Below are 19,377 nucleotides of genomic sequence, written 5' to 3'. Positions count from 1 at the left end.
CTTATGATTTTCTAATGCCTTATTATTTGAGTTTTGTTCTGAGCCCATACACCTCTGGAAGGTAAGACCCAGCTTCGAGGGAATGCAAGGCAGATTGACACTGGAGTTTAAAGGTGTAAATAAGGAGACCAGATTACACAGATTAGACTCTACTCTCTTTTGTCCAGGTGCCTGAAAATTGATCTAACTGAGATGTTGGAAATGATGTTGGAATTGTAAACAATAGATAATAGAGAAATTATTTTCTCTGCTGGGTCAGGGGGTGGAGGTGTTGGGGGGTGGGGAGTGGTGATGTGGGGAGGAGTGGGGAGGTACAGGTCAAGATGGGAGTCAGGAAACAGTCACAAACCACAGAGTGTAATCTTGAAATTGAATCCAGAACTGAAACTAGACAACATTATATCACACAAAGGGGAATGGAAATCTGGTTCTGTCACCCTCCAAAAGATGCACGGGAACAATTGCATCCTCAAACATAAGGGCAATAAACACTCAAATAAAACCAAAGTGCTGAAGATACGAGTGATTTGAATTGAAACAGAAGTGCTGGGGAAACCCAGCAGGTCTGGTAGTATCTGGGGAGAGAGAAATAGATTGAACGTCTCAAATGCAATGATTGTGCTTCGGAACTGAAGGTGGGGTTGGGTGGCGAGACATTGATGGTTTCTATAATGTTGCCAAAATGGGAGGAGGAATAAATGGAACAGATGGTGAGAGTTCCCAAAGCAGAAGCCAAAGGAAGTGCCAATGATAACAGAGGAATAATCTAGGTGAAGAATAGGTGTCAAAGATAGATGTCACTATTAGGAAATAGGTGACCTCTGCTGAGAGCACATCCATGCCAACAAAATACTGGGCAGGGAATGTAATTGAAACAGGGGCACAGTGTTTGTGGCCCAGAGTTATTGAACTCAATGTTGAATCCCAAAGATTGTAAAGTGCCTAAATGAAAAGTGAGTCAATATTCTTCCAGTTTATGTTGGGCTTCACTGGAATGCTAAAGTAAGTCCAGGGGTATGCTTTCCTTTATTGGTCAGTGCATTGAGTATTGGAGTTGGAAGGTCATTTTGCAGCTGTACAGGACATTGGTTAGGCCACTTTTGGAATATTGTGTGCAATTCTGGGCTTCCTCCAATAGGAAGGATGTCGTGAAACTTGAAAGGATTCAGAAAAGATTTACAAGGATGTTGTCAGTTGAGATTTTGAGCTATAGGAGAGGCTGAATAGGTTGGGGCTGTTTTCCCTGGAGCATCGGAGGCTGAGGGGTAACCTTATAGAGGTTTATAAAATCATGAGGGGCATGGATAGGGTAAATAGACAAAGTCTTTTCTCCAGGGTGGAGGAGTCCAGAACTAGAGGACATAGGTTTAAGGTGAGGTGGTAAAGATTTAAAAGGGACCTAAGGGGCAAATTTTTCACACAGAGGGTGGTGCGTGTATGGAATGAGCTGCCAGAAGAAGTGGTGGAGGCTGGTACAATTACAACATTTAAAAGGAATCTGGAAGAGTATATGGATAGGCAGGATTTAAAGGGATGTAGGCCAAGTGCTGGCAAATGGGACTAGATTAGGTTAGGATATCTGGTCAGCAAGGATGAGTTGGACCGAAGGGTCTATTTCCATGCTGTACATCTCTATGACTCAATGACAAAACTTTTAGCATGAGAACAAGATAGTTTATTGAAATGACAGGCAACTGGAAGGGGTGATGAAAGGTTTATGCCTGAAACATCAACTGTCCTGCCCCTCAGAAGCTGCCAGACCTGTTGTGCTTTTCCAGAGCCACGTTGCTGACTCTCCAGCATCTTAGTCCTCACTTCCTCCTCATGCCAACTGGAAGAGTCATTCTTACAGACAGAGCATCACTGTTTCACAAAGCGTTTGGTACTACCAATGTAGAGAAGACTGTATTATGAGCAGCAAATATAGTAGACTAGATTGAAAGGATTGCACGTAAAATGTTGCTTCATCTTAAAGGTGTACTGGGATCCTGGACAGTGAGGAGGGAGGAGGTGAAACGACACATGTTGCCTTGCTTGCACTCAGCAAAGTGGACCTATTTTCTGCTGTTGACACCTTCCATTAATACCATTAACACCTACTCTTTATTTATATCACTCATAGAGTCATAGAGTTATACAGCACAGAAACAGAATCTTAGGTCCATTTGGCCAGATATCCTCAATATATCCAGCCCCATTTTACCCATATCCCTCTAAACCCTTCCTATTCATGTACCCATCCAGGTGCCTTTCAAATGTTGTATTTGTACCCACTTCCACCACTTCCTCTCACACACTTCCTCCCATTCCATACACACACCACCCTCTGTTGTCGCTTACGGCCTTTTCAAATCTTTCCTCTCTTTGTTTTGGACTTCTCTACCTTGGGAAAAAGACCTTGTCTATTTACCCTATCCATACTCCTCATGATTTTATAAGCCTCTTCAACATCACCCCTCAGCTTCTGACACTCCAGGGAAAATAGCCCCAGCTTTTCCAGCCTCTCCCTATAGCTCAAACCCTCTAACCCTGGCAAATTCCTTGTAAATCTTTTCTGCACCCTTTCAAATTAAACAACATATTTATTTTAGCAGGGAGACTATAATTGAATGCAGTTTTCTAAAAATGGCCTAACCAATGTCCTGTACAGCCACAACATGACATCCCACTCCTATACTCAATGCACTGACCGATAAAGACAAGTGTACCAAACACTTTCTCAACTACTCTGTTTGGCAACACTCCCCAGGACCCTACCATTAAGTGTATAAGTCCTGCCCTGATTTGCCTAACCAAATGCAACACCTCTACTTTCATTAACATTCTCTTTGTCGTCTTCTTTGTGCACCCTCACTATCTGTTCCACTTGCTCCTCCTTCCCTTGGTATGGATGCGCACCTGAGATTGGGAACTGAAGTTGAGATGCACTTCAGTCATCATCTAGTTGAATAGTTGAACAGGCTCAATGACCTGTTAGCCTCCTCCAAACCTAATTAAATATTATCAGCTCCATCTGCTTTTCGGTTTCTGAAAACCACATTGTACCAAACATTTAACCATCCTCTCAGTTCTTCTCTTCCCTTGCTCTCTCAAGCATCTTCAGAGACATATCTTTCCATGATAAAATGGTGCAATTTAAATGCAACTAGTTATTGTCACACATACATACACACAATCTGCAAAAGCATACAGGAGCTGTTCTCCTTAGAGCAGTGTTAGTTAAGGGGGGAAGCTTCTTTCAATGGCAGGAGGATTGGTAACTGCAGGTCACAGATTTAAGATAATTTATGAAGGAACTTTAGGGAGATGAAAAGTGGATTGTAATGATTTGAAATTCATTGCTTGGTTATGTAGTGAGGGCACATTCAGTGACGATCTCAAAAGGTCATTTTAAATAATTTACTTTAAATGTATAAGGATAATTAATTAAAAGGAAATATTTGCAGCACAATGGGGAAAGAGCAGGGTGAAGTGGAAATAATTAGATATGATAAGGTGGAACTTGAGTAGTGCTAACAAAGAGACACATTGGGGAATCTTGCATCTTGCACTCATCTGGACACACAGACAAGAATGCCAAATTTCAAGGGAAGCACGATTAGTCCATTGAAAATTATCAGTCGAGCTCATACCATGGCTAATTACAAATTGCATGTTTTCATGCATTCGTTCTTATGTGTGCACTGATGAGTACAAGATGAGAGCTTTGTCAATGTGTCTTTTTTCCAGCTATATTCAAATTCTATTCAATTTAACTAGACCATATATGTATGGAACTCTCTTCCCCAGAGGGCAGTTAGGCGGACTCATTGAGTATTTTAATGGCATAGGTCTATTAACTTCTGACTGCCCTGTTAGTCAATAATTAATAACAGCAGGAGTGGAATTATCGCTGGGCTGTTAACCCAGAGATCCAGGTAATGTTCTGGGGACCCAGATTCAAATCCTACCACAGCAGATGTTGGAACTTGAATTCAATCAATATCTGGAATTAAAAAATCTAATGATGACCATGAATCTGTTGTTGATTGTCAGGAAAAAACCCATCTTGTTCACTAATGTCCTTTAGGGAAGGAAACAGCCATTCTGGCCTACACGTGACTCCAGACCCACAGCAATGTGATTGATTCTTAACTGCCCTCAGGGCAATAAATGCTGTTTGGTCAATGACACCTTCGTCCTGTGAATGAATAAAAAGCAAAAAAACAAGTGAATTTAAAGAATCTGAAATTAAGAGCCTAATGAAGACCATGAAACCATTGTCGATTGTTGGAAAACAATCAGGTTCACTAATACGCTTCAGTGTCATTCTTGCCTGGTCTGACCTACATGTCATGCCAGATCCACAGCAACGTGGTGACTCTTAAGTGACCTCTGAGCAAATAGGGATGGGAAATAAATTCTGAATTAGCAATGCCAACATCCTATAAATGAATAAAAAAACCGACCAGAGAAAGTGCAGTTGGGAACAAAATGAAATCAGCTGCCATCTCACTGCACGATGGAGCAGGCCTGAGGGGCTGAATGACTCCTTTTGTACAGTGTAAATTGTTGTCTCCTGTTATGGACCAGGCCGGATCCCCACAAAATGTTTTAAGAAGGTAGCCCAGACTGTAACTTGTCTAGTTGTTTTGGGCAGATGTAAGGTGGATTCCCCAGGAGTGGTCAAACCACTTCGCTTTTAGTAGAAGAGAATTTATTCACACACTGCCGAAGGAAACACTAACAAAAGTAAACAGAATTTCGAATAACAATTTGAAAACCTGACTGACATAATATCTCCCTTAAGTTAACACAGAGCTGTTCCGAATTCCTGCAACATCCCATAAGTGCAACCCTTGACAAAAAGGCAAATTCAAACATTGGTTCTTACAGGAGAGAGAGAAATTGCAGAGAGGATCAGCCAGGGATCATTTGCTGAAGCACTCAGCTTCTCTGCATTCCCAGCTAAAACAAAACCAAACCGAAAAAATCCCTGAACCGGCAGAACTGGCCACTCCACTTTCATTGCACAAATGTTTTTTAAAAAAAAGTAAAAGTCCTTTTCCCTGATTATTGTCTTAGGCTGTATCTGTTAGCCATAATCCAAGTGATCTTATCCCAGACAAATCGGAACCTATGCCTTTTACAACCCCTTTTGAGAAAACCAAGGACAATATTACCTTGTTAAAGGAGCAGCATTGTCCCACCTGCTTGAGAGTTGCATTCTTGCATCCATCCTAGTAGGAGAAAAACAAAATACTTCCCCAATATGTTTCTTTTTTTCCAGCATTACTAATTGCAAAGAGCTGGTACACACAGGAAGGTGGCCTCCTTCTGTGCTATATGATTCTAACTTCAGTTGCATGTGGCACTTGTAAATAATTCAATATTTTCCTCTCTTCCTCCCGCCCTCAGCCGGATAAACCAAGCACCCAGAGTACGAAACCAAAAAAACCGTCAAGTCATAAAGTGCCGAAAAAGGCCAAAGAGAAACAGAGCACATCGGGACGGGCTGTGAAGAAAAAAATGACGGATAGTGCTCCTGCCCCCAAGCCAGAGGAAGAAGCGAAGAGCCAGGAGATGAACAATAAACTCGCCGAGGCTAAAGAGTAACATTCTGTAAATGGGGCCACGGGAACAAGTAATCAGACTCTTCCTCATCAGCCGGGGACACCACCATGCACAAGGTCAGAGGTCACGTTTAGTCCATGCAGCAGCCCTTCTGAATAATACAGATCAATTCGCTACAATACCCCATTTCACCTATTTACTATATACAGGATAAAGAATGTCCAACAATCCTGCTAACCCAATAACCAAATACAGCTTCTATAGCACAGAATCCCATAGCTACAGCAATATACCTAGATTATTCTCGGTGATGACCGAGAATTGATAATCACCATCTTGGGCACTGTGAGAGTAATAGCTGCAACACTAATCATCTATATAACAAGACAGCAACAAGAAGTGACTTCACTTTATTGATCTACTGGATCCAGCTGTTAACCATCTGATCTCCTGCACCTAATGTGTGCAGAACAACCCAAAGTCACCACTTTGATTCTCCACATAAATTACTTGCTCCTCTTGATTTGGTCCATCCCTTAGTTTACTCCTGGGTAGCTCTTAGGTTTTTTATAATAACCATCCAAATTTGAATAGATTCCAGTCCGCAATTTCAGTCCTGGGTGCTGATCATCCCCTACCTTCCTCATTCAGCATTCTGAAGGTCTTAAAGCTGAGTCCAGGGGGTGGACTTTGGCACCAACATTAAAATTAAGAATCACCCTCATTCAAATCCTCTGACATCTTTCCTCCCCCTCCTCACTGCCCCTCGAAAAACACCATGAGGGCCTCCTTTTATGTCTAGTCAGTGGCAAAGAGAGAAGACCCAACAAAAGGTGGTTTGGAATCTGATTGGGGTCTTTTTATGGGTCTGTGTTTATGGCCCATTCATCTTTTAGTACAGAAACCAGACAGAAGTGAGTTGGAGGTGAGAAAGATGTTGAAGTCAGAGAAAGAATGAACCGCTTCTGTAATTAGTAAAATAAATCCGAGTAGTATATATTAGTAGGCTGCTGAAATTGACAAGGGAGAAGTAGATTTATTTATGATTCATCCTGGAGGTGGTCGTATAAAGGGTCTGATTGAGCAATGACTGATGCAACACACATTTCCCACTTTATATATTTTTAGATGTCCTCTCTCTCACTCACTCACTTACTCACTCACTCATTAGTGCCGAAGCCTGTGTATGTGTGAGATCTTTACAATTGGGCCTCCTGGCTCAGAGATGGGGACATTACCAATGTGCCGCAAGAGCCCTCCTGTGTGTGTGTGTGCCCACACACAGGTAACATTCAACACATGTAAAACTAATGTGAGCATGGAAACACATGAGCACATGGAACAGTTCTATTGCATATGTCTCCACTCCTGCAACACTCCCTGTCACCTCAGCAATGAAGGACTGCATTATACATTTTTTACCATTGGTTCCTCGACATGATGGGAAGTTTCTCCTCAATGCCACGTGGCCCTGACCCTGTTGCGGACACGCCGATAGTTTTCCGTTGATTGTGCTGGGGACACCACACTTGGTGCTATTTCATTCATGTTGTGGCAATGGGAATGATCAATTAACGTAAGTGTAAAGCTCCTGATTGTGATGTGCTTTGTGACCTTTGCTTGCAGTTATTTACCAATAAATGCAAATTGTGAACACTTTCAATGCGTTCTCTCTTAATCTCCTTCTATCAGTGTCTTACTCTCTGTAGGTTTCTGTGTTTCCATTGTTTCCCTGTGTCACTTGTCTATCTCATAATCTATGTCTCTCACTGTCCATCTTTTTCTCTCTATCTCATTTCTCAGCCTACCACTCTTTTTTTGAGTCCCTGTGTGTACATTCCTCCAACTGTGTGTTACTCATCATTTTCTCTCTATCTGCCTCTCTCTTTCTTTGTATCTACCCTTCTCTCTCTATAATTCTGTGCTCCTCTCTCGTTCTCATTTGATCTGTTTCTCTCTATCTCCCCTCCTAAACAGCTTGCCATGGATACTCTCCAGATTGGGAGGCAATTCTCAGAAGAAGGCAAGGCTGATCCATAATCATAATGTCACTGAACTGGTATTCTACTGGCCCAGGTGAATGCTGCAGGCACGAATGCAGCTGATGAAACGTAAATTCATTGCTAAGACTCAAATAATAAAGCACTAATGAAATGTTTGTCTCAGAATAGAACCCATCTGGTTCTCTAACATCATAGAGTCATAGAGATGTATAGCATGAAAACAGAACCTTCAGTCCAACCCGTCCATGCCGACCAGATATCCCAACCCAATCTAGTCCCACCTGCCAGCACCCGGCCCATATCCCTCCAAACTCTTCCTATTCATATACCCATCCAGATGCCTTTTAAATGTTGCAATTGTACCAGCCTCCACCACTCCCTCTGGCAGCTCATTCCATACACGTACCACCTTTTAACTTTCCAAACATAGACTGGGACTGACATAATGTTAAGGGTTTAGGCGGAGAGGAATTTGTTAAGTGTGTACAAGAAAATTTTCTGATTCAGTATGTGGATGTACCTACTAGAGAAGGTGCAAAACCTGACCTATTCTTGGGAAATAAGGCAGGGCAGGTGACTGAGTTGTCAGTGGGGGAGCACTTTGGGGCCATCGACCATAATTCTATTAGATTTAAAATAGTGATGGAAAAGGATAGACCAGATCTAAAAGTTGAAGTTCTGAATTGGAGAAAGGCAAATTTTGACGGTATTAGGCAAGAACTTTCGAAAGCTGATTGGAGGCAGATGTTCGCAGGTAAAGGGACAGCTGGAAAATGGGAAGCCTTCAGAAATGAGATAACGAGAATCCAGAGACACGATATTCTTGTCAGGGTGAAAGGAAAGGCTGGTAGGTGTAGGGAATGCTGGGTGACGAAAGAATTTGAGGGTTTAGTTAAGAAAAAGAAGGAAGCATATGTCAGGTATGGACAGGATAGATCGAGTGAATCCTTAGAAGAGTATAAAGGCAGTAGGAGTACACTTAAGAGGAAATCAGGAGGGCAAAAAGGGGACATGAGATAGCTTTGGCAAATAGAATTAAGGAGAATCCAAAGAATTTTTACAAATGTATTAAGGACAAAAGGGTAACTAGGGAGAGAATAGGGCCCCTCAAAGATAATAGACTATAGACAATAGGTGCAGGAGTAGGCCATTCTGCCCTTCAAGCCTGCACCACCATTCATTATGATCATGACTGATCATCCTCAATCAGTATCCTGTTCCTGCCTTGTCTCCATAACCCTTGATTCCACTATCCTTGAGAGCTCTATCCAACTCTTTCTTAAATGAATCCAGAGACTGGGCCTCCACTGCCTTCTGGGGCAGAGCATTCCACACACCCACCACTCTCTGGGTGAAGAAGTTTCTCCTCATCTCTATCCTAAATGACCTACCCCTTATTTTTAAAGCTGTGTCCTCTGGTTCGGGACTCACCCATCAGCAGAAACATGCCTGCCTCCAGAGTGTCCAATCCTTTAATAATCGTATACGTCTCAGTCAGATCCCCTCTCAGTCTTCTAAACTCAAGGGTATACAAGCCCAGTCACTCCAATCTTTCAACATTAGATAGTCCCGCCATTCCAGGGATTGACATCGTGAACCTACGCTGCACTCTCTCAATAGCCAGAATGTCTTTCCTCAAGTTTGGAGACCAGAACTGCACACAGTACTCCAGGTGTGGTCTCACCAGGGCCCTGTACAGCTGCAGAAGAGCCTCTTTGCTTCTATACTCAATCCCTCTTGTTATGAAGGCCAGCATGCTATTAGCCTTCTTCACTACCTGCTGTACCTGTATGTTTACCTTCATTGACTGGTGAAAGTGAGGACTGCAGATGCTGGAGATCAGAGCTGAAAAATGTGTTGCTGGAAAAGCGCAGCAGGTCAGGCAGCATCCAAGGAGCAGGAGAATCAATGTTTCGGGCATAAGCTCTTCTTCACACCTTCCTCATTCCTGAAGAAGGGCTTATGCCCGAAACATCGATTCTCCTGCTCCTTGGATGCTCTTCATTGACTGGTATACAAGAACACCCAGATCTCTCTGTACTGCCCCTTTATCTAACTTGACTCCATTTAGGTAGTAATCTGCCTTCCTGTTCTTGCCACCAAAGTGGATAACCATGCATTTATCCACATTAAACTGCATCTGCCATGCAGATCAGCAAGGTGGAATTTGTGTGCAGCCACAGAAAATGGGGGAGATACTAAATGAGTATTTTGCATCAGTATTTACTGTGGCAAAGGACGTGGAAGATTTAGACTGGAGGGAAATAGATAGTGACACTTTGCAAAATGTCCATATTACAGAGGAGGAAGTGCTGGATGTCTTGAAACGCATAAAGATGGATAAATCCCCAGGACCTGATCAAGTGTACCCTAGAACTCTGTGGGAAGCTAGAGAAGTGATTGCTGGGCCTCTTGCTGAGATATTTGTATTATCGATAGGTGAGGTGCCGTAAGACTGGAGGTTGGCTAACGTGGTGCCACTGTTTAAGAAGAGTGGTAAGAACAAGCCAGGGAACTACAGAGCAGTGAGCCTGACCTCAGTGGTGGGCAAAAATCTTCGAGGAGAAAGTGAGGACTGCAGATGCTGGAAATCAGAGCTGAAAATGTGTTGCTGGAAAAGCGCAGCAGGTCAGGCAGCATCCAAAGTCCAGGAGAATCGACGTTTCGGGCATAAGGATGTTCCTGAAGTAGGGCTTATGGCCGAAACGTCGATTCTCCTTTTCCTTCGATGCTGCCTGACCTGCTGCGCTTTTCCAGCAACATATTTTCAGCTCAGTGGTAGGCAAGTTGTTGGAGGGGATCCTGAGGGACAGGATGTACATGTATTTGGAAAGCCAAGGACTGATTAGGGATAGTCAACCTGGCTTTGTGCGTGGGAAATCATGTCTCACAAACTTGATTGAGTTTTTTGAAGAAGTAACAAAGAGGGTTGATGAGGGCAGAGCAGTAGATGTGATCTAAATGGACTTCAGTAAGGCGTTTGACAAGGTTCCCCATGGGAGACTGATGAGCAAGGTTAGATCTCACTGAATACAGGGAGAACTAGCCATTTGGATACAGAACTGGCTCAAAGGTAGAAGACAAAGGATGGTGGTGGAGGGTTGTTTTTCAGACTGGAGACCTGTGACCAGTGGAGTGCCACAAGGATCGGTGCTGGGTCCTCTACTTTTTGTCATTTACATAAATGATTTGGATGCGAGTATAAGAGGTACAGTTGGCAAGCTTGTAGATGGACAGCGAAGGTGTAGTGGACAGCGAAGAGGGATACCTCAGATTACAGCAGGATCTGGACCAGATGAGCCAATAGGCTGAGAAGTGGCAGATCGAGTTTAATTCAGATAAATGCGAGGTGATGCATTTTGGCAAAGCAAATTGTGGCCGGACTTATACACTTAATGGTAAGGTCCTAGGGAGTGTTGCTGAACAAAGAGACCTTGGAGTGCAAGTTCATAGCTCCTTGAAGGTGGAGTTGCAGGTAGATAGGATAGTGAAGAAGGCGTTTAGTATGCTTTCCTTTATTGGTCAGTGTATTGATTTCAGAAGTTGGGAGGTCATGTTGCGGCTGTACAGGACATTGGTTAGGCCATTGATGGAATATTGTGTGCAATTCTGGTCTCCTTCCTATCGGAAAGATGTTGTGAAACTTGAAGAGAGGAGATTTACAAGGATGTTGCCAGGGTTGGGGGATTTGAGCTATAGGGAGAGGCTGAGCAGGCTGGGGCTGTTTTCCCTGGAGCATCAGAGGCTGAGGGGTGACTTTATAGAGGTTTACAAAATTATGAGGGGCATGGATAGGATAAATAGATAAAGTCTTTTCTCTGGAGTTGTGGAGTTCAGAACTAGAGGGCATAGGTTTAGGGTGAGAGGGGAAAGATATAAAAGAGACCTAAGGGGCAACGTTTTCACACAGAGGGTGGTACGTGTATGGAATGAGCTGCCAGAGGAAGTGGTGGAGGCTGATACAATTGCAACATTTAAGAGGCTTTTGGATGAATAGGAAGGGTTTGGAGGGATCTGGGCCGGGTGCTGGCAGGTGGGACTAGATTGGGTTGGGATATCTGGTCGGCATGGACGGGTTGGACCGAAGGGTCTGTTTCCGTGCTGTACATCTCTATGACTCTATGACTTTGTGTGAAAAAGTTCCACTCTCACCCTAAATGTATGCCCTCTAGTTTGGACTCCCTCACCCCAGGGAAAAGACTTTGTCTATTTATCCTATCCATGCCCCTCATGATTTTGTAAACCTCTATCAGGTCACCTCTCAGCCTCCGATGCTCCAGGAAAAACAGCCCCAGCCTGTTCAACCTCTCCCTATAGCTCAAATCCTCCAACCCTGGCAACATCCTTGTAAATCTTTTCTGAACCCTCTCAAGTTTCACCACATCTTTCCGATAGGAAGAAGAACAGAATTGCACGCAATATTCCAACAGTGGCCTAACCAATGTCCTGTACAGCCGCAACATGACCTCCCAACTCCTGTACTCAATACTCTGACCAATAAAAGAAAGCACACCAAACGCCTTCTTCACTTGTCGAATGCATTCAAACCTTGTTGAACGCCTTACTGAAGTCCATATACAGATCTACCGATCTGCCCTCATCAATCCTCTTTGTTACTTCTTCAAAAAACTCAATCAAGTTTGTGAGACATGATCTCTCACGCACGCATGTTGAGGTATGTCCTTCAGGAAAGGAAAACTGCTGTCCTTACCCAGTCTGGCCTACACGTGATTCCAGACCCACAGCAATGTGGATGATTCTTAACTACCCTCGGGAATGTGTTGAGCAGGAAATTTCAGGATTGGCAACAAAATTTGGTTTTGCCTGCGATAAACACAATCAATTCTTTGAAATGGTTTCAGTTGAACTGGTTGATCTTGGTTGGGAAAATTTGGAGGGGGGAGTCTTGGGGGGGATGCTGGGAACTTAGAAGTCAAGTATTGCAATTAGTGTCTAGCCTGTCCAGGTTTGAAGGGAAGAGAAGCAGCAGCCGTGGTTGAAGAATCAAGTTTAATCTTTAACGCATTTGATGAACACTCACTTTAATTGCTGGCTTTGAAAAATCTTACAGCTATAACATTTTTAAGGTATGCCACTGTGGAAATAGTTGGGTTATAAACAGGTTATGAACTGCATACTTACCAAATTTATTTGTTCTTTCACTGGCATTGTGCTTTCAGCTACCTCAGGCCCAAGCTCTGAGATTCCCTCCCTAAATCATGGAACCCCTACAGTGTGGAAACAGGCCTTTCGGCCCAACAAGTCCACACTGACCTTCCGTAGAGTAGCCCACCCAGACCCATTCCTCTACTCTACATTTTACCCCTGACTAATGCACCTAACCTACACATCCCTGAACACTATGGGCAATTTAGCATGGCCAATTCACCTAACATGTACATCTTTGGACTGTGGGAGGAAACCAGAGCACCAGGCGGAAAGCCACGCAGATACAGGGAGAATGTGTAAACTTCACACAAGCAGTCACCCAAGGCTGAAATCGAACCCAAGTCTCAGGAGCTGAGAGGCAGCAGTGCTAACCACTGAGCCACCATATCGCCAGTCTTTCAGCTTCTCTATCTCTCTTTCCTCCTTTAAGACCATTTTCCAAAACGATCCTGTTTGAACAAGTCTTTGGCCCTCAAAACTTTGTAGAGGACTCGGAGTTACATGTATTCCTTAGACAGCACCTTCCAAACCCATGACCAATTCCATTTAGAAGAACAAGGACAAAGGACAATTCTCTGCACACTCTCCAGTGCAATCACATGCCTCCTACAGTGCAGTGACCAGAACAATGAGGGAAAGGAGGTGGAGGAGATGAGGGAGAGCATCAGGGCCCAGCGGTGTCACTGGTGAGCTAGCGGGGATGTATAAAAGACCGCACTCGCCCAATGTGGAAGAATAGGCGAAAGTGAGGACTGTAGATGCTGGAGATCAGAGTCTAGATTAGAGTGGTGCTGGAAAAGCACAGCAGGTCAGACAGCATCCGAGAAGCAGGAAAATCGACGTTTCAGGCACAGCCCTTCATCAGGAATGAGAGAATGTGGAAAAATGCTGAGTTCTTGGAGGGTAGCGTTCATTAGCAGAGGGATTGAATTCAAGAGTCGTGAAGTGATGTTGCAACTGTACAGGACTTTGGTTAGGCCACAGTTGGAGTACTGCGTGCAGTTCTGGTCGCCTCACTTTAGGAAAGATGTGGAAGCTTTGGAGAGGATGCAGAGAAGATTTATCAGAATGTTGCCTGGAATGGAGAATAGGTCGTACGAGGATAGATTGAGAGTGCTAGGCCTTTTCTCGTTGGAACGGCGAAGGATGAGGGGTGACTTGATAGAGGTTTATAAGATGATCAGAGGAATAGATAGAGTAGACAGTCAGAAACTTTTTCCCCGGGTACAACAGAGTGTTACAAGGGGACATAAATTTAAGGTGAAGGATGGAAGGCATAGGGAAGATGTCAGGGGTGGGTTCTTTACCCAGAGAGTGGTGGGGGCATGGATTGCGCTGCCTGTGGGAGTGGTAGAGTCAGAATCATTGGTGACCTTTATGCCCTGCAATTGGATAGGTACATGGATGGGTGCTTAAGCTAGGACAAATGTTCGGCACAACATCGTGCGCTGAAGGGCCTGTTCTGTGCTGTATTGTTCTATGTTCTATGTTGTAGGGCTAGAGGAGGTTACGGAGATAGTGGGTGATGGGAGTTTCGAGAGACTGGGAACTAACAATGAATATTAATGCACCAGGGGAAGGTTGGGGAAGCAAAGAGTTTAGGGAGGCAATTTTGAGGTAGATCATAATCCTTTTGGGACATGAGGAGCAAATATAATCTGAAGAGGTTCTGCTTTATGAGCAGTGTGAGATCAGTTATTGCTGTGTAAATTAAGCCATCTGGACTTACAAGGCTATTCATCACCCCTTTGGGTCATTCACTGACCCAGCAAGTACAGACGCCTGGAACTCTTTGCATAGAAAGGATTAATGATTAGTGGCGTTGTCATGGAGATGAAAAGGAATCAATTGGATCTGTACTGAGCCGATCAATACCGTGATGTTATTCCAGGAAGCGAGGGGCAGTAATTAGCAGCTAAATTGAATATTAAAAGCAGAAATGATGAAACCCAGTGAAGTGTAAATGTCACAGTGCCCGTTGCAGATACAATGCCAACCCAATGACAGGGAGTGTACGACAAGTCTACAAGGAACTCTGTGTCATTACATTATTTGTACACCTAACCATTACTTGCGAGACAACAAAAATAACTCCTGCATTTATATAGCAGCATTCACAATGTCAGGACATCCAAAGTACTTTTGCCATGTAGGGTGAAATCATGCGGGGGCCTGAATGACAGCATGAAATGTGATAGAATCATGTGACAAGTTCAGCGAAGATTGTCTTGGCATTGGGAAACAAGTTGCCGCATTTATTGACTACCTTCTGGCCGTTGAGGTTAGATTCTCACTGGGCAGCAGCGAGCTGCATTTTGGGATGGATTGTTGCTCGTTAATTACCTTATTAACCGCACATCCTGTCTCACATAAATGCAGCTTCCAATCCTACCATCAGCCATCAGTTAAACAGATGCCAAGAATTCTTGCCATGGAATTTGGAGTGAATACAGAATTAATTCAGCTCCCTGCCATCTGCAAACACCCCTCACATTGCAGGCTATGTGAGAGCATGCAATCCACAAGCACACCCTTCATCCACGGACACTGGCATCTGATATTTGCAAACACCTAGGCTGGGGCTGTTTTCCCTGGCGTGTTGGAGGTTGAGGGGTGAACTTATTGAGGTTTACAAAATTATGAGGGGCATGGATAGGATAAATAGGCAAAGTTTTTTTCCCTGGGATGGGGGAGTCCAGAGGGGATTCATTTAGGATGAGAGGGGGAAGATTTAAAAGGGACTTGAGGGGCAATCTTTGACGTAGAGGGTGGTGCATGTATGGAATGAGCTGCCCTGAGGAAGTGGTGGAGTTTGGTACAACTTACAACATTTAAAAGGCATCTGGATGGGTATATGAAACAGTAAGAGTTAAGAGGGAAATGGGCCAAGTGCTGGCAAATGGAACTAGATGAGTTTAGGATATCTGATCGGCATAGATGGGTTGGACCAAAGGGTCTTTCCATGCCGTACAACTCAATGACTTCATGATCTTCATGGACCTTTCTCCAATCCAGTTGGAGAACACGTAGGAATAACAGAGCTGCAAACCAGCATTGAGAAGTTGCAGCAAGGAGACTTTGTGCACAGGCACAGACACCCAACTCACAGACAGGATCAGGCAGCATCTCAGGGCTGCTTGCTTGCTCACTTGATGCCTACCTTGCTGACAGTGTCCTTGCTTGCCATGCTATGCCAAGCCTGTTAGTGCATTGGTACTTCAGCCAGAACCAAGGATATTACTGCTGCCATATTGATGTGCTCTTCTGTACCTCTCAATAGGGATCTTGCTGTACAGCAGGTGCTGGTATCGTGGTCTTATCCAGAGAGCTAGGTGATGCTCTGGGGACTTGAGTTCAAATCCCAAGCAGATAGTGGGTATCAAATTCAATAAAAAGCTAGAATGAAAAGTCCAATGATGACCATGGAACCATTGTCAGGGAAAAAGACCCATCTGGTTCACAAATATATTTTAAGGAAGGAAATCTGCGCTCCTTAATAAAAACTGAAAGAACTGCAGATGCTGTAAATCAGAAACAAAAGTAAAAATTGCTCGAAAAGCTCAGCAGGTCTGGCAGCACCTGTGGAGAGAAATCAGAGTTAACATTTTGAATGGAGTAACCCTTCCTCAGAACCTTAACTGTTGTCTTCACCTGGTCTGGCCTACATGTGACTCCAGACCCACACCAATGTGTTTGGCCCTTAATTGCCCTTTGGGTAATTAGAGATGGGCAATAAATGATGTTCACATCCCAGGAATGGATACAAAAATGCCAGCAGACTCAGACATCACTGTAAGACCGTCAATGCACTGCACTGCCATCCAATATTAGGACCATGTTGGAAACTGAGTGGGGGTTAGTCCTTAGATTAACCAAGGGGGAACGTACTGCTGTTCGTCAGGGGGTCGAATCAGTCCCAGGCATAGTCTAGACACAGTCCCAGAGCTAAGCCCTGGTCTATCATCTACATGGACCCAGCAAGGGATCTGTCCAACTGCATGGGCATGGGCAGTACTAGCAGCAGTAGTCAGGGGAATCATGCATCGTTAGTCTGGGATCTGCAAGGACGGGGTGGGGGTAGGGATCAGGTCAATCAGTCATGTCCGGGGGCTGGTCATCAAAGTTGGCCAGAGCTCTGGGACAAATACAGCCCTGCTGGTGGCTCCATTCAGGAAGGTGCAAGGGGCACTGCAGGGGTCCGAGGGACAGGAAAGTTCATTGCTGAAAGCAGGTCAAGGTTGGAGGGTGGGGAATATTTTCAGGTGGGTTCAAAGGATGGGAGTTGGGGGTTTAGAAAGTCAAGCTATGGGGGGGGTGGTATGTTTAACAGCAACAGTGAACACTGTAGGCAATAGGTGGGGGGGTCATTCTTGGTACTGACAGCCACAGGGGGCAGCATAGGGGACAAGATTGGACATCATCAAGATGTTAGGGGCAGAGAGGACAGTTGGATGCAAAGTTCAATGAGGTGGGTCTCCCAACAGAGTTGGAACAGGCCATTCGGTCCATCAAACCCACACTGACCCTCTGGAGGGCATCTCACCTCAACCCAGTTCATCTCTGTGACCCTGTATTTCCTATGGTTAATCCACCTAGCCTGCACATTACAGGGTAATTTAGCATGGCCAGTTTCCCTAATCTGCACATCTTTGGACTGTGGGAGGAAACCAGAGCACCCAGAGGAAACCCATGCAGACACTAGGAGAACGTGCAAACTCCACACTGACAGTCACCCAAGCTGATGGTAACTAGGAAAAGGTGGTATTTTTGCTGATGACAGAGGGTGGGAGGGGATAGGAGTGAGTAGGTAGGTGGAGGTGGACTCCAGAGAGATGGAAAGAGAGTTTGACAAACAAAGGGATGTTTGATATTAAGACAGGGAAAGATAAACAAAAACAGAAGTTGCTGGTAAAGCTCAGCAGGTCTGGCAGCATCCGTGGAGAGAAATCAGAGTTAATGTTTTGGGTTGAGTGACCCTTCCGCAGAACAGGAAGTAGAAAAGCTGATAATGGGACAATGAGGAGGTGAAAATAGGTCGGCTGTGCTGAAAGCAGCCCACATCATGACAGGGCCTGGGGTATTGGGGTGGCTAAAGGACATGGACATGTTTAGGCTCCACAATTATTGAACTCAATATTGAGACCTGAAGGCTGCAAGTGGAAAATGAAATGTTGTTCTTCCAGCTTGTGCTGAACTTCACTGGAGCACTGCAGCAAGCCTGAGACATAGGTGTTGGCCAGGGACCAGGGTGATATGTTAAAGTGACAGGCAACAGGAAACTCAGGGTCATTTTTACAGACCGAGAGTTGGAGTTCTGCAAAGCAGTCACCCAGTGAACACAGTTAAGCTTCAAACTCTGGCAAGAGGGGATTTGCACCATGTCATTGGTCCTTGCAAATTGAACATTGGCATCTCAATGATGCTGCAATGATTTAAAAAGAAGTGACTGTTGGTCAAAGGCCATCCATTATTTGTCAAACTTGCAAGAGGGCTGTGGGTGATGAGCACCAACGCTGCTTCCTCAAACTTTTTAAATTTATTTATGGGATGTTGGCAGCACTTGCTGGGTCCAGCATTTATTGCCTTTCCCTAGTTGCCCTTGAGAAGGTAGGGGAGAGCTGCCTTCTTGAACCGCTGCAATCCATGTGCTGTGGGTAGACCCACAATGCCCTTAGGGAGGGAATTCCAGGATTTTGACACAGCAAGAGCAACCATGCAAGTACTACAATGGACTGCACTGAATTCAGTGAAAACCTGAATGATTGTGGGCTTGGGACAGTACGTGGGACGCAGCACAGCAGGCACTCCCTTCTGATGTAACGTTACTCAGTCCTCATGGCACCTTCACCAAGATTGCGCACATTCTGCTAAAGTATGTGACTCCCTCCAGGGAGGAGTGGGTGGCTTGTGTGGTATCTCTCAGTCATGCTCCCATAAATGGGGCACTCAAAATTCTGAACAATTTTTACAGGGTAAAGAAGGATGCTTGATTTCCATTAGTTGATATGGAGTCACAGAGATGTACAACACAGCAACACACCCTTCGGTCCAACCAATCCATGCAGACCAGATATCCTAACCTAATCTAGTCCCACTTGCCAGCACTTGGCCCATATCCCTCTAAACCCTTCCTATTCATATACCCATCCAGATGCCTTTTAAATGTTGCAATTGTACTAGCCTCCACCACTTCCTCTGGCGCCCATTCCACAAATGCACCACCCTCTGCATGAAAAAGTTGCCCTTAGGTCTCTTTTATACCTTTACCCTCTCACCCTAAAACCTATGGCCTCTAGTTCTGGACTTCCCCACCCCAGGGAAAAGACCCTGTCTATTTACCCTATCCACGCACCTCATGATTTTGTAAACCTCTGTAAGGTCACCCCTCAGCTTCCGGCGCTCCAGGGAAAACAGCCCTAGCCTATTAAGCCTCTCCCTATAGCTCAAATCATCCAACCCTGGCAACATCCTTGTAAAACTTCTCTAAACCATTTCAAGTTTCACAACATCCTTCTGATAGGAAGGAGACCAGAATTGCACGCAATATTCCAAAAGTGGCCTAACCAATGTCCTGTACAGCCACAACATGACCTCCCAACTCCTGTACTCAATACTCTGACCAATAAACGAAAACATACCAAACACCTTCTTC

At 44.5% G+C, this 19,377-nt stretch overlaps 1 protein-coding gene across 1 annotated transcript in view; it reads left to right on the top strand.

The window, feature by feature from the left end:
• Positions 1 to 7,212, top strand: part of map6a (microtubule-associated protein 6a) — a 43,728-nt gene extending 36,516 nt beyond the window's left edge. Inside the window, exon 4 of the mRNA XM_043692483.2 lies at positions 5,398 to 7,212. Within this exon, the coding sequence (XP_043548418.1) occupies positions 5,398 to 5,595 (198 nt within the window). The 3' untranslated portion in view covers positions 5,596 to 7,212. The remainder of the gene's footprint in view (positions 1 to 5,397) is intronic.
• The last annotated feature ends 12,165 nt before the right edge of the window (positions 7,213 to 19,377 follow it).

The sequence above is a fragment of the Chiloscyllium plagiosum genome, unplaced genomic scaffold (genome assembly GCF_037043375.1).
Source record: "Chiloscyllium plagiosum isolate Xiang-an unplaced genomic scaffold, Cpla_swu_hap1 HiC_scaffold_6, whole genome shotgun sequence".
Classification (NCBI taxonomy): Eukaryota; Metazoa; Chordata; class Chondrichthyes; order Orectolobiformes; family Hemiscylliidae; genus Chiloscyllium; species Chiloscyllium plagiosum.
The sequence above is the reverse complement of the archived record's forward strand: the minus strand, read 5'-3'. Positions and strand labels throughout refer to the sequence as shown.